Source organism: Leiobunum rupestre, chromosome 3 (assembly GCF_980474605.1).
Source record: "Leiobunum rupestre chromosome 3, qqLeiRupe1.1.hap1, whole genome shotgun sequence".
In the NCBI taxonomy this organism is placed as follows: Eukaryota; Metazoa; Arthropoda; class Arachnida; order Opiliones; family Sclerosomatidae; genus Leiobunum; species Leiobunum rupestre.
In genome coordinates this window covers 71,815,398-71,830,441 of record NC_143386.1, presented here as the reverse complement: position 1 = coordinate 71,830,441, position 15,044 = coordinate 71,815,398, and the positions used below count along the sequence as shown (strand labels likewise).

The window sequence follows — 15,044 nt, the reverse complement described above, 5'->3', positions numbered from 1 at the left end:
TAACAGCGAACCATTAGCTTTACGGAAACATAAATTTATCCCTAACAGGAGATTAAAACATATTGTGGTAACAAGTACAACGGGAACCAGAGAAACTGAAGCAAAAACCCTGACAGACCATGAGGTCCACCTATTTCGAATTAATAGACAAATTTATTTCTGTCATGAAAATACGATTATTAGCTAGCTGTGGTCTTTATAAAGGTATCATGGCGTCTGACCCTAACTCTGAGAACTTCCTAAACGAAATCGATATTATAACAAATTGTAACACATACGATATCACTTCGAACAATATTCCATAAACCCAGAAAGTGATACCTATGCGGCTGAAATGCTTGCTATCCTTAGAGCCCTGCAATGGGAACAATTCCAACACATACAATCCCCTGTGACTATTTTTAGCGACAGCTTGTCGTCACTTCAAACAATTCAAAGCTCTGACTCCCGCAGCCACTTTGGCTTTAAAATTAAATCTATTTTACATTCCTTGGCCCCGCTTACCGTCACTCTGTCCTGGGTAAAGGCTCATGCGGGGACTATCGGTAACGAAAGGGCTGATACGCTCGCTAAGCAGGCGGCTGCTGGTATGGGGACCAATGTAGTTTTACCCCTTAATAAGACTTACCATAAAAAGGTATTCAAGGACCGGTCCTTATATGCCTGGCAACGGCAATGGATGGCCTCAACGAAAGGTCGATTCACTTACTCTCTTATTCCTACTATTAAATCCTTTAAGGATAATGTAGCTCTTACTCCACCCAGGCCCTCAGTGGGCACGGGGAATTTCCCGAATACTTGTTTCACTTAGGCCATTGCTTAGAACCGTCATGCGTGTGCGGTGAGTTGTCCGCACCCGTCACCCACTTTATTACCACTTGCCCGATTACAGCGAGGTTTCACGGCCTCCTAACTAATGCTACCGGCGAACCGGTGCTTACTCCCACAAATTTTAAACACTTTGCGCAACTAATGAAAACAATTACTTTCCGTTTTACGGATATTATATCCATGCATTCTTTTAATGCTTCCAGCACAACTATTGCGTCCCAGAGTGTTGACGCTACTCTGGACTAGGTGAGCTGTGTTTTCGGTTAACTTTTCTGCACTCTTTGATTGAAACTCATACCGTCAAATTTTCCCGCCCGTTTAACTTTAGAAATTAGATCCCCTTTTCTACCCTATAATTAATTTTGTTCCAAGTGTCTCCTTCTGAACCTCGCTTTCCCCAGGGAACTTCACACTGTTCTCTCCCCCTTTTTATAACTTTGCCCCTGTAGTATGGAATTTATTCCGTGGAGCAGGGGGGGTACAAAATACTAAAACTAACTTAATGCGAAAAAGCAATGTTAATTTTAACAAAATATTTCCACTTTGAAAATATCTGAAAACGAGTATATGATTTTAATAAAGCTAACTTTCTTACACGGCTGAACCGATTACTAAAACGATAATTATTTGGTACAAATTCGATAAATACGTGGCAAACAATTTAATATTACTTTTAAAAATATTTATTAATTATTGTTAACAAGTAATAAAATTGTGGTAATCGTTCAATCTGATAATAAATAATTTCGGGTAACAATTACTTCCTCTGGATGCGTATGGAACCGTTTTGAAATTGTTTCCTTCCGTATGTGTTGTATGACAAACATTCGAAAAGAAGGACAACTGAAGACAACATTTGTCCTATAGCGTAGAATATCAACGGAAAATAACTGTCTTCAATGGATATGTGTTGGTCGTCTTCCGACATAGGAGCTTTCCACGTGTGAACCCACAGGTAATGCTCACATATTTGGAGGATTCGTTCGAATGTTTTACTCTGGTACATGTAGGTCATCCTACGAAGCAATGACAAAATTGAAGTGTGGTTAAAGCTATCAGATTTTAGTAGCAGTTTAGGGTAGGGATGCCCATAATGGCGATCTCGTCCTTCAAAATGGCCTTAATTTAAATTGTAAATTTGGGCACCCTAGTTTAAGGGAATATGAAATATGATTAATGATAAGATAACGGCTTCAAAATAAATAAAAATGTTTTACTGCTGTCTGTAACCCCTAGTCGACTTTTTAAAAAGACTTCGCTATTAAAAATTTGTAGTCCAGTTGATTTTCATCCAGTAAGCCTAGCGGCGCGAAAATGGTTAATATTAAACTAAAAAGGTATTATCTAGCGATGATACACGAGGAGTGGCACCTAGGCAGGAACGAGGTACCGCGCCGTCACTTAGACTAGTCCAAAAAATGATGCTGCGCAGTAAATAAATGAGAATTCTCACAAATTCTACTTTCAGGGTGAAAAGTTTGAAGGAGCCGTAACGCTTTATGCAAAAAGTTGGTTGCGTGCGCCTTTCCACCTTACTTGATGATTCATTCAAAGAAGCGACTCAACGCGTTAACTTGGCAAAAACTCATATCGAAGTAAGAATTGGGGATTTAAACAACAGTAAGTAACGTACACTTACTTGCTATTGAGTATTTCCTTCGTTCCGGTAGTGACATTTTGGCTGATGATGAAGCTCTGAATGATTTGCCTGAGACCTGGAGAGATGTAGTATCGGTATCCTTCGTCGGTGTCCATGCACACTGACGCCAATATCTGAAGCAGCAATGTGTTGATAATCACCGCGCAACTTTGCTCGCTGATGGCTGCTCGAAATTCCCCGTTGAAGACCAGTTCGCTGAAGGTGTAGTATTGGTCGCGTTCAATGATGTCTCGCTCCACTTTACGGGCTAACTGGTCTTTTTCAGCCTGTTAGAACGAGGATATTAGATGTTATATTTTAGTGTTCATGGTGTGTAAAATGTGCATACTATCAGAAAACTATGGTTGCGTTCAGTAACAGACATTTGAAAGAGCACGATTTCTAAGAAGAAATATCAATGAGCTACGAGACCTAGGAAGTTACTGTACGATTTTATTGGAAGTCTAGTTTCTTAGCGTGCAATGTAAGATTCTGGGAAAAAACTACAAAATAATGTTTATTTTTACTAATTATTCAACTTGATAATTATGATTTTGTGTAATTAAACTGCATTAATTTGAAATTATGTTAAAAATGTAACTACCGGTATCGCCATTAGCGCTATATTAGACAATAATGCTAGTTCATTCAAAAAACCATTTATAATACGTCACTCAACTTCTCAGGCCGATGAGAAACCGATGAGCATCGTGACGTCAAACCGGAAGTGATAAAAAGCGTCAGTAAAAACCTGCTGTTAGCGGTTACTCATCGGTTTCTGTAGGCACCCCGGCACCCGTTATATGTATACTTTTGGTATGTTTAAGGAAGATCGCCCATTTCGCCACCTCAAAGTCGGTTGTACTAAAATTCAACGAGTGAAATCCACCAACGGTCATAAATGTATTAATAAAACAAAACAATGGTAAGAAGACTGCATGTATATTCAAGAAAAACGCAGTACTGTAACAAGTACCAGATTTAAGAGTCTTAAGATTTGATATTTTTCCGAAGTACCGCGACCTTCTTGAATAACTTAGCACTCTTTTTACCATTGTGGCGTTTGATACACTGATTCATTCTGAGTCTGGCAAAAATACTGTTAGCTAATTAGAGGAACGAGCGAGCGAATTTGAAGGAAAATCTGGCTAAATGCTGTCAGTTCCCAACTTCCCTGGAACATTTCACAAACCTCGGCTTAATCGAAGGGCCCATTTACCGGTCTGTAAAATCATTGAGAAATCAGGAAAGTTAAAAATAAACCTAAAAAGTCAGGGAATTTAAAAATAGACCTAGAAAGACAGCGAATTTATCGCGAAATTTTATGAAGGTGATCTAAAAACCTAAAATTAGTAAACGTTGCAATATTCATTTAGTTAAAACATGACCCAAAAAGTAATCTTTTTAAAAAAATATAAGTAAATTCCTAAACTTATGATAAAAGAAAAATACAAATTTAAAATAGTTCTAATTTTTGGGGTTAAAATGGTCAGGTAATTTGAATCCGAATTAGACCTCAGCGGAACAGATAAATTAACTGCCAAAATTTTGATTATTCATAAAAATTTCGGTTAACTGTTTATTTATGGATATTATAAAGCGATTTAATATGCAAAAAATAATGTTCGGTTATGGCTAAAAACAAATAAAACGGTTATTTCTTATCCGAACCCAGTGACATTGCATAGACTAATTCCATTAATAATTACCACGAGAGAAAGATATTTGGCTTCAAAATTATTTTTCGGCGCTCTAACTACCATGTGCGGGTAATGCATGATGTCCGAGAAATCTCTGATCACTAAATAAACTGGAAGAGACATGCTTGTTGTGAAATGACTGCTCTGTTGACAGTTGATGACGAGTGACACCAGTAACCAGACGTACATCAAGATTCGGTAAGACCATTTCTTCGGGATTTGGCGAATTCCTTTAAAAATTAGAAGAGTATAAACGATTATCTTAATATTCATATTTGCTTGATCACCTCATGATTTATCGAAGAAAAACCACGCCTCTTATCTTTCCCAAGCAAAAGGGGGAAGACATATGGTCCTTGTGATACCTTCGCACATGTTCAGAGTGAGTAACGCATTTTTTAGTTGGGACAGAGGCCGATTCTACAACTCTCCTTAAAAATAAGGATTCCATTACATAAGGAGAAATCCTTATTTAATTCTTAGGATAAGCTAAGGGTAATTCCACTTTGAGCGAAAATTCGTATTCTACTATCAGGGAATCCTTTCCTTATGATCTGAAAGGAGAAAAGCAAAAACTTGACCACGTGGCCTATTCTTAGCCAATGGCGTTTCCCGAACTTTTCTCCGAAATGCTTGTTAGGAGACGTGCGTAGCTTGATTACGCGGGACGAGGCTTAACCACAAAACCATGACCGATTGAAATGATAAATTTCGCGGGTTAGTTAGATATTCGTTTTGAAAGTAGGCCTCATTATTTAAGATTTAAATTAAATACAATTATGCAAACAAATATTGCGCGTATTAAAATTCTTTAAGTTCGATAATCTTAGAGTAGATATTACAAGAAATGTATGTATTGTCAAATCACTGTACATTTATTCACGAAAACAAATACATTTAAAATTAATTAATTAATTACGATATCAATTTCTTACTATTCTTTTTCACTGACAAATACCAAAATTTCAATATTAATCAATGCGGCCATTTTTTAAATAAGAGCCAAATAATTATAATTCATGGTACTTACACCTCCAAGGAGAGGTTTTACCCTCACTTTAACTGAAGGGCAATTTTTCTAAAGGATAAGAGTAGAATACGAAATTTCGAGTATAAGGATCATTTTAATTATTAAAGACAATTTTTGCTCTTTACGAATCATTAGGAGAGTTCTAGAATCGTAGCCCAGGGTCTTTCCAAGTATTAGGAGAGCCGAAACCTATTTTTATTAATTAGTCCAAGTGATCACAGTAAACCAGCGGTGGCGGTCTCAACATTCGTCTGTCTCTGCATTCATTTTCGGCAACTGAGTAACTTAGAATGTATTTATTTATACTTAGGAATAATGTGGAGATGATCAGCTGTATTCGCGGTATAGTTTTGCTTTGACGCAAGAGGAGGGATGAAAAACGTCACCCGCGTGTGTGATAAGAGTCGCGCAGTCGGATACGCGGGTGCGTATTGTATTGTTGACATCAAGCTGAGAAAATAAATCTAGCAGATATGGAAACCTACCAACATGGAAAAGGCTTAAGAAAAGACTGCACAAATGGCAGACCATTCCTTTGAAATAATTCGTCGATTTAAATTTAATAACGCTAGCCAAACGTTTCCCTCGGGTATTGCCTTCCAAATCGTTGCACTTTATCAGTGTTCCTATGGCGGAAAATAGCACGATAGACATGATCAAACCCACGGTAACCTGAAATTAGAAATACTATCGTTATACCAATTCAGAGTCTCCAGAGATTCTAGAAGTAGACAGGTTTCGCCTCTGAAGCGAAACTAACAAAAAAAGTTTGAAACTTTAAACACGCTTACTAATAATGATAATCAGCTAGGTTAGTACTTAAGTCACCAACTAGATCCCTTAGGCCCCAAGTAATAAGCGAATTTTAATGCCATTAAATTAGGTTGGTCCCACCTGAGGTATCACGGTTATGGCGTTCCTTCAGGAATACGCTCGTAAAAGAATCTATAAGTGAGCAGTAAAATTCGGTTTATAATGATTTTACTGTCCAGAATCTGTGTTCGGTTTCCAGTCTAAATGATCCAACGTTGGATTTTGACTCGCGGCCGAGCACAATAGATGTACATGTCTTTCAGAACCTTTCCTCCGTCTTCAGAAAGCATTGCAGTAAAAGCAATATAAACTGCATTGAACTGCACACGTATAGATAAGCCCTAGGGCACGGCACTCCGGAGGGGCGCCGTCTGGCCCTTTATATTTTTTTATAATTGTATAGTATTCAATAAAGACCCGGCCATATGAAAAATGAAAAAGAAATTCCAAGAATTCTAACTCGCATATCACTTACGGTGTTAGAAAATATGAACAAGCTTTTAAAGTATGTTTGAATTTTTCGGATCGGAACACCCGAAAAAATGACCACTTCGCTGTTCAAGGTCGGCGTCAAGTAAGAATAGTGATTGTAGTAGAAGCCACCGTTCGTCGAATAAGGAATGCACACTATTTCGACTCCCTGTTAATCGAAAAGATTAAAGATCGATACATTTAATTGGCAACGTTACTTTAAAAAAACAAATCAATCGATTGAGCGAGCGATGCCTAATATTCGAATTAGCTTGAAAAACGATTTGTACAAATGTTCCTGGCGTGGTAACGTGGATTTAATAAGTAGCTTCCATGGTGGTAACTGCCGTAATGCTTCGGAGATTTAGCTGAAAGTTTTGGCGTTGATTGGCCACACCCAGAAAATGAGAGCTCTGTTTCTGGTTAGAATTTGACGCCATCTTCGAAAATGGAGGAAAAGTAATCTATAACTTAAAATTGTAAGCTTTAGCCGATTTGGCTGGAATCATCTGGGTGGGTTGATCGCCAAGTTGGTGAGATATATTATTATTGGTTTAATTCCGATGCCATCTAGGAAACTACTAGCGACAACTACATTGTACATCAATTTATAACTGAGATGGTTGAAACTAGACGACATACAGGAATAGCAAAACAAAATTTCGTTTTGGATGAAATTGAAAAACCTAACTTTACAGAGGCGTACCGACTACCGAGGGTATGTGGCATCCGGTTAAAAATTTTAAAAATGGCACCCTTATATACAAAAGAAATATAATTGATATTTTAAAGATAGAAGTGTTTTTGGCACCCCCTACATGAAAGACAGCTTGGCACTCCGTTCAAAATATACCCCCTGAACCCGGGTCGCTACGCCTTTGACTCTAAGCCTTCAAAAATAAAATAACTTTGAAATACAAATATATCTCATTTTGTTCATTTAAATTTTAAAGCGAAATGCTTTGGAGGTTATTTTATCTTAAAAATATTTAGTCGGAGCAGTAGCGGATACAGAAAAAACGCAAGGGGGGGGGGGGCGTTAAGGGTGTAATAACAAATAACCAAGTCCCATGCAAAGCTTAAGTGTCAAGGGGGCCAGAACAATCTCGCTGAGGCTCGCTCACCCCAATAGATTTCCAATAAAAATATGGTCTACCTCTTTCATGATGTCGTCAGACGTGTGAAAATTTTCCACTTCGGTCGCACTCAACTCGACAATATTGTATCTATTTTAATGAATGAATGTAAAAGCTTAAAAGGAAAAATAATCCTTCAAAAATCGTTAATTTCCTAAGCTAGTTTCGGGAAACAATGTTGAAAATACTCCAGAATTCGATTGGTATTACGAGGTATAAAAAATAAGAGCTTTTTGAAATTTTGGTTGAATTTTTCAAATGATTCCATAGCCCTTTAAGCAGAATCCATTAAAAATATAAAATGTTGGGGACTTGAAATGTTAAATGTTTTTAATCGTATAATCTTGACACCAAGATGTAGTTCTTATTTCTATCGGATTTTCGCGCAACCTACACTTTAATATAAGATATATTTCTTTACAATTCTTTAGTTGGTAGTACATTTCCATTTCGATCCAAATTCATCATTAACCAAAGGACAAATAATTTTCGAGCTAAGTTTTTATTTGTAAATTATGATCTTATTAAGATTCGAGAATATTCCAATTTGAAAACCCGGGAAGCCTTTCAGATTCCTTGAACAAATAAGTTTATTTTAGCCTATGAGGAAGTTTTCCTCAATATGTCTTTCTAAAATATCACAATTAAAATAAACCATATTTGTAAATAAGATGAGGTAAAATATTTAATTATAAATACGTTGTTAAAATAACTTTCTAAAATGCTTGTAGGAAAATAGGGGTTATAAATAACGAAATGTCTCTAGGACTTGTAAGGTTACTCGTGGGTGTGGTCAATTTTAATATCCATGGTAACAAGTTTATGTGGGCCGTGATATTAAGACGCCCATAAGGGTCACGTAAACAGGATCGTGTGTTACGTGATCAGTGACGTAGAATAATGTCATGGCGATTGTTTTAAGGTGTATGCCTAAGACGTTACGCGCAAGTGTCGTGACACTTCTGATAATATACGTAAACTTTAACAAGTCAAAGACTCAATATGATTTAACGTAAATGTAAATTCATTGGGCCGTGAAAATACGTTTCAGGGAAAGTATTAACATCAGGGGCCCTTGCAGTGGCGGATTATCCAATAGACGCACTCCGCCGCGGGAAGTGTTGCCAGATGGGCGGTTTACCGCCAAAATTGGGCTACTTTGGGAACGCTGTTGTACGACGATGTAAAATTTAAGGTTCATAATACGCTATTATGTACGACGATAAATATTCTTACCGCACTATAAGTTTCTTTATTTTATTCGAATTGTAATTCATTGCTTTAATCATCAGGTAACAGCGATTTCCTTGGATATTGGGCTATATCGAAGCGAGAACAATATTTGTTTGGGCTAGTTTCCCAATTTTGGATGTTTTTGAGTCGCCAGCTAAAACCATGGGGGAAGAAGGGGGGATTATTTTTCAATTTTTATTACATATAATCCAAACTATCCTAAATAAGTGTGACGAAGTAATAATATGTCGACTGCACAAGGCGTGTATGGCCAGAAGTTATAAATAAGTGTGCAGGCTAGCATGCACCAAAAGCAGGAGTTTTTCCTTTTGACAAAACCCACATATTGTTTAGATGACCATTCTGAGTCGGACCGCCTACTGGGTCATGGAGACAGCTTGGCGCGATAAAAGAGGGCGATCTGCTCGGAACGACAAAAGTTCCTTGCAAAGAGATATCTCTTCGCTCTCTGTAGCCCCTTTAGAGGCTACAGGAAATAATCGTGCACAACCCTTTCGAAAGGCAGCCGGTGTGCGCGCCGCTCGCCACTTTGCGCTATAGATAAGAAACGGGGATCGGTCTATAAAGGTAAACACCAGCCGAATACGCGTAGATTCGCAGTGTGTTGATACAATATTTATACGTATGTAATATTTTTAAATTCAACTGCCTTATTGCGTTAGATGATAAAACGTTTTTTAACATAACTTATAATATTAATTAGCGGGTTTATTTTCCATTAGTCTTACATTTTTCAAACTTTTTCAATTATCCATTTAAAATTTTTTTTGATAAACTATTTAGCTTTGTGGCATTTATAATTACCCTGACAACCTTTGACACAACCACATTTTACCATATCTCTACAGTCATCACCTGCTGGTGGCAGAGTCATCCAAAGAGGTTGCCATTTATGACCAGTTTCACTTTTTAAATTAGTCTACCCAAAACTCGACGGTTCTGGTAAAATGTGTTCTCGTATAAGAGCTTGACCACACACGTGTCCCGCCTGGAAAGCTAAACGTAATAAGTGTTGCAATAATGCGTCTTGTGTTGGTGGAATTAGTTCAATTTCGCGGTTTTTCTGGGTGAAAAGACTTTGTCTCGCTTTATAAACTTCTTCATCGGTACCGCAACGATCGTACATTAAAACTAAGAACCTCTCAATCAACGGCAAAACCTCTTTAAGGTCCGATTTAGTAGGACACAACGATAGTTGTTTAAAGGCCGGAGTTACGTTTTGGAAACACTTCCATGTTTGACCACGCGGTTTTTTACCTTTTCCATTAAAACAAGAAGTTGTGTCGCATCCGGTTAACGCCTGAAAAACCGGCAAGGCTTCGGATTTGCCTCTACCCAATTGTCTTGATAACGAACGCAACCGGTAAACTGACCAACTATGTATTTAGGAAAGGTCACAGCGTAATCTAAAAATGTTTTAGCGTTTCCAGGCTTTATGATATTGATGATTGCAGCGCCGTCGATGATGACCATGTCGGATTCGAGACCTGATTTTAGAATATCCTCCTCGTCTGTTAACAGATCTTCTAAACCCGAAAGTAAATCGGATTCGTCAACGATGGCGGAAAAGCTTGATTTTCATGCTTAAAAAAAAACATCAAGGTCTCCACTTCGTACTTGAGACGCTGTATAAAGTCTCGAATATAAATTTATGTCGTTTTAATACTTGAAATTTTAAGCTGGGTTTTGCATTTCTCTTTGCAATTGGTTTTTCTTCAGAACATCCGTAATTTCCACGGTACAATCGACAAGACGCTTGCAAAATAACTCATTTTATTGGAGTTCCCCAATGGCTTTCATATTTTTTTAGAGAATTCACAATTCTTTTGTCCAAAATTTGCCGTGTATCCAAATCAAGCAAATCTTCGCTTGCATCGGCAAACGGATTTACCATGTCATTCATGACTGATATGAGTGACTGGACGCCTTCTAAAAATTTGTTTTGAGAAGTTGGCGTATCATCGTGATGAAATGTCTGATTTTTAGAACTTTTGAATCCAATAATATCTGTAAATTGTTGAACCACTCGACAAATCTCAGGTCCCGCTACCATCCATCGCAATAGAGATGTAGGATTTTCAGTAAGACCAATGGCTCCACCATCGCCTTTGATAGAAGCGTTGTTTTGTTCGTGTGCTTCATCTAGGGGCGTGTTGTGGTTTTGTTAAAAGTGAATTTTCCCTTGCAGAACTCTTCGAATAATTCAGGGTGTTAATGCTGCATAATTTGAATGATCTAGCGCGTGAAAAACCCACTGAATATTTTTCAGTGCCTCAACGTAGAGGCAAAAGTCACCTGTGTGAACCGCGCGATCCCATATAAGAAATCCAAGTTCCGTATTTAACATAAGCTGCCAAAAGTTAAACTGGGGACTGGTATCTTCTTGTTGAACGCACCATTCTTCAAATGTGCAATCGGTATTTGCGTCTTCGAATGCTTGCTTTCTTAAAGGGAATAGAACCTCCAACGCTTTCTTTATGGAAGACCCCATCAATTTCCTTTATTCCCTTCACAATCAGCGATTATCAGCGCCGCAGGTGTGAAAAGCCTTGGGAGGCAGCGGACAATATTGGAACCCTCGGAGGGCGACAGAAATACCAGAGGTTATATTCCCTTTAATGAGTAAAGTGCACAAGCTGTGATCTGGTGTACTCGACAGGTTTTCTTCACGGTTGGGCTGTGCCGGAAGAAGCTATTTTAGCTTGATCTAGGGCCGTTGTCCATCCACTTCCGTCCAAAAGATCACCAAGGCATTTAAGTAGCGTCATTTTTATGTGCAGTCCGCCAAGCATAACCACAAAAGAATCTTCTCCGTACATTTCAGGCCATCGCCATTGGATTTCTTTTGCTAATTTGAAAAGCGGCTGATCACAGGCGATGATCGGTACTTCACCAGGGTTTAAAATTGCGTATCATTGCAACGGATTTTGAGTCATCTGGGAATAATGGCATTATCGCAGACGTAGCTAAAAGGAATTTAGACTGATCTGTCATCTTTAGTTGGATATTAGCATCATGGTATGCTTCATCGTCAATTGTTTTGGCAACGTGTTTGCACCATTCGAATTCTTTTTCAACTGCTTTATTTAATAGGTGGTTTTTGTTAAAGAAAATCGGGATTATACTTAATTTTGGAGCGGAATAAACTGAAAGTAGGTTATTTTACCATTTCATTATCCCTTTAAGAGATTAAGAATAAGCTCTTTTTATTATTTTAATTAAAATTTTTATAATATTATAATTTATATAAGAAGAATAAGGCTGCTATATCTTATTAAGTTCCTTAAACAATATTATATGTATATTTAGAGGATACAAATATTTAATAAATATAAAGTCGACGGTTGTTCTTAAATATCTATATCTATAAATATTGTATCAACACACTGCGAATCTACGCGTATTCGGTTTGTGTTCACCGTTATAGACCGACCCCCGTCTGTTCTCTATAGCGCAAAGCGGCGCGCGCACCGAGCTGCCTTTCGAGGGGGTTGTTCAAAAAGGTAAGTTTACACTTTTTCATCAACTTTGACAGCTTGTCACACCTGCCACAGCAGAGATAGAGAATGCCTCTAATCTTTTTTTGGTTTTACATGCTTCAAAGTATTTTTCCACGAACTTTCATGCTTTAATCAAAAAGTGCACGATTTGAGAAAAAAACCTTCGTTATCCTCTAGGGTCTCATTCGGAAACTTCTAAAATTCGTAGTTAATCAATATTATTAATCCGGCATATAACCACAGCGTTCCAACAACTCGTTAAATCGATATATATGTATGCTTATTGTGTTACCCGCAATGAAACGACGAAAATTGTTTTTTCCTCAACAATATAATATTATTTCTCGGTCGCCTCGAGCATTTTAGAATTTTCCGAATGAGACCCGAATTTTCGATAGGCCATATCTTAGCAGCCGTTCAACGTAGTCGGATGAAAATGGCACTTTCAAAATATGAATCGACCCTTGTGAATCCAAAAATGCAGGTTGCAGGGGCGTAACATCATTATTAAAAAAGTTGTCAAAACTATATTTGCCGTTTCCGGCGGATATGGAAATGCTACACGTGAATCAAGACATAGGTAGGAAAGATCTTAGTAAAATATTAAAAATAAAATTGGTTTCAACTTGCTATCATTCATAGTTTTTGAGATAATCGCAAATAAGTGCCAAAATCCCAACTTCCGAAGACTAATTTAACAGAGTACTATAATATAATTTCATTTTTGAAGCGTTTGTTACAATTTAGAATAAGTTTGCCTCGCCAGTTTGTTAATATTCGAAATCGTTTCCCTTTGATAAGTTCTAATTAAAGAGGCTGATCAGTTTTATTCCTTTGGATTTTTTTTAAGCTTTTGATTGCCTGTTTTTGGGGATTTCCCTTAAAGATTAAATGCGTCAGGACTAAATAATTTTTGGGTAAGCGAATATTTGTTATTATTAAAAATCCTTTGGTTCAAGCTTTTGATTGCATGTTTTTGGGGATTTCCGTTAAATATTAAAATGTGTCAGGCGTAAAATATTTTGGGGTTAATCTGCTATTATTGAAATGCTTATTTGTAATTATTTAAAATGTCGGGTTTGAGAGATTTAGATAACATTGATGTTAGAGGAAGAAAGAAGATTAAAGCCAAAGAAAGATACGCTGCCAAAAAACTCGATCCTGAATTCCGGAAAAGATAAAACCTTAGGCAACGCCAGGCTTACGCAGTGAAAAGGCGGATGCGTCTAGATTTTTCTTCGGGGCCAGATGCATTTAATGCTCAGTCAGAAGAATCTACTTCACAGCCAGTTGCATTTAATGCTCAGTCAGAAGAATCTACTTCGCGGCCAGTTGCATTTAATGCTCAGTCAGAAGAATCTAATTCGTGTCCAGTTGCATTTAATGGTCTATCAGAAGAATCTACTTCGCGGCCAGTTGCATTTAATGCTCAGTCAGAAGAATCTACTTCGCGGCCAGTTGCATTTAATGCTCAGTCAGAAGAATCTACTTCGCTGCCAGTTGCATTTAATGCTCAATCAGAAGAATCTAATTCGGGGCCAGTTGCATTTAGTTCAGAAGGACCAGTTGCATTTGAAACACATTCCGGTTCCAATGCCGTGTATGGCCAGAAGGTATAAATAAGTGTGGTACTTACTTATCTTAGCCGTGTACGGCCAGATGTTATAAATAAGTGTGATAATTTTTTATCTGTGGGTGCTCTTTTTTGAAAATTGCGTCTTTTAAAAAAACGGAAGAGGATTAAGGCCATCTATTGATCAGATAATGAAGTTACTCGGATGTTTATTAATGTTAAATTCCCACTGTTTTAGTTGTCTCAGGTAACATGGATTTCGAGTATAGCTACGGCCTCAGCTTAGTTTTAACTAGCTCGTAAAACAGCGCGCTTTTGGTTACGTGCGTAAATCTATAAACCAATGTTGCGAACGTAGCGAAAAACTCGTCATTTCCACACTAATTGGGGAAAAAGCTTTAGCAACAAAGGATGAAGTAAAAAAGTCCTTCTTAAAGGTACTTACGAAATGTTGAATCTCTCCCAAAAGTACCTTGCTAGTTCAATGCAAAGCCTCCCGAAAGGCATTTCCTGCGAGCCCTAAATGGAGAACATGTTGGTTAAAGCAGGACCGATCTTGAAGGGAATCGAGGGGTCCGACGCTAAATTTTCAAAGTGATTTCAGAAATCAGAAACGGATTTTCAGATTTCAGAGAGCATTTTGGAACCGATTTTCGGGATTTTCAAGTTGATTTCCATATTTCTAAAATCATTGTTCTTTTATCATAAGCCTATCATAAGATCCCCATAAGTAAAGGTCTACCATAGGGGCCCATGGTAACGGCGTTGTCCTGAAGAGAAGAAAATAAACGTACGACGATAGGGCAGTAGCTACATCTTCGTTTTCAAAATTTCTAAATCTAAAATATTTTCTTACTTGGTAAAGCGGCCACGCTCGGGTTGATAAATGCCACACATTTAAAAAAATAAATACCTTCAGAAATACAACTTTAATTTTTAATAGGCAATTTTAGGTTCTGATGAATGATTTTGCAAAGATAAGTGTTAATCTTAAGTTTTAAAGCGAAAAAACTATGAATAACCTTGGCTACGGTGCTAAGGGCTCGCGGCGGAAATATCTCCCGCGTTGTTCTAAGTTTAAAAATGTTCGCGCACGG

The 15,044-nt window shown here is 37.6% G+C and overlaps 1 protein-coding gene across 1 annotated transcript; it reads right to left on the bottom strand.

Moving 5' to 3' along the window:
- Window positions 1-1,575: 1,575 nt before the first annotated feature.
- Window positions 1,576-3,678, bottom strand: LOC149954547 (uncharacterized). Its single transcript, XM_090167631.1, has 3 exons — window positions 3,663-3,678; window positions 2,471-2,757; window positions 1,576-1,847 (listed from the first exon to the last, which is right to left on the bottom strand). The coding sequence occupies exons 2-3, from the start codon at window positions 2,584-2,586 to the stop codon at window positions 1,589-1,591; spliced, it is 375 nt and encodes a 124-aa protein (XP_090023757.1). The 5' UTR covers window positions 2,587-2,757; window positions 3,663-3,678; the 3' UTR covers window positions 1,576-1,588.
- Between the last annotated feature and the right edge of the window lie 11,366 nt (window positions 3,679-15,044).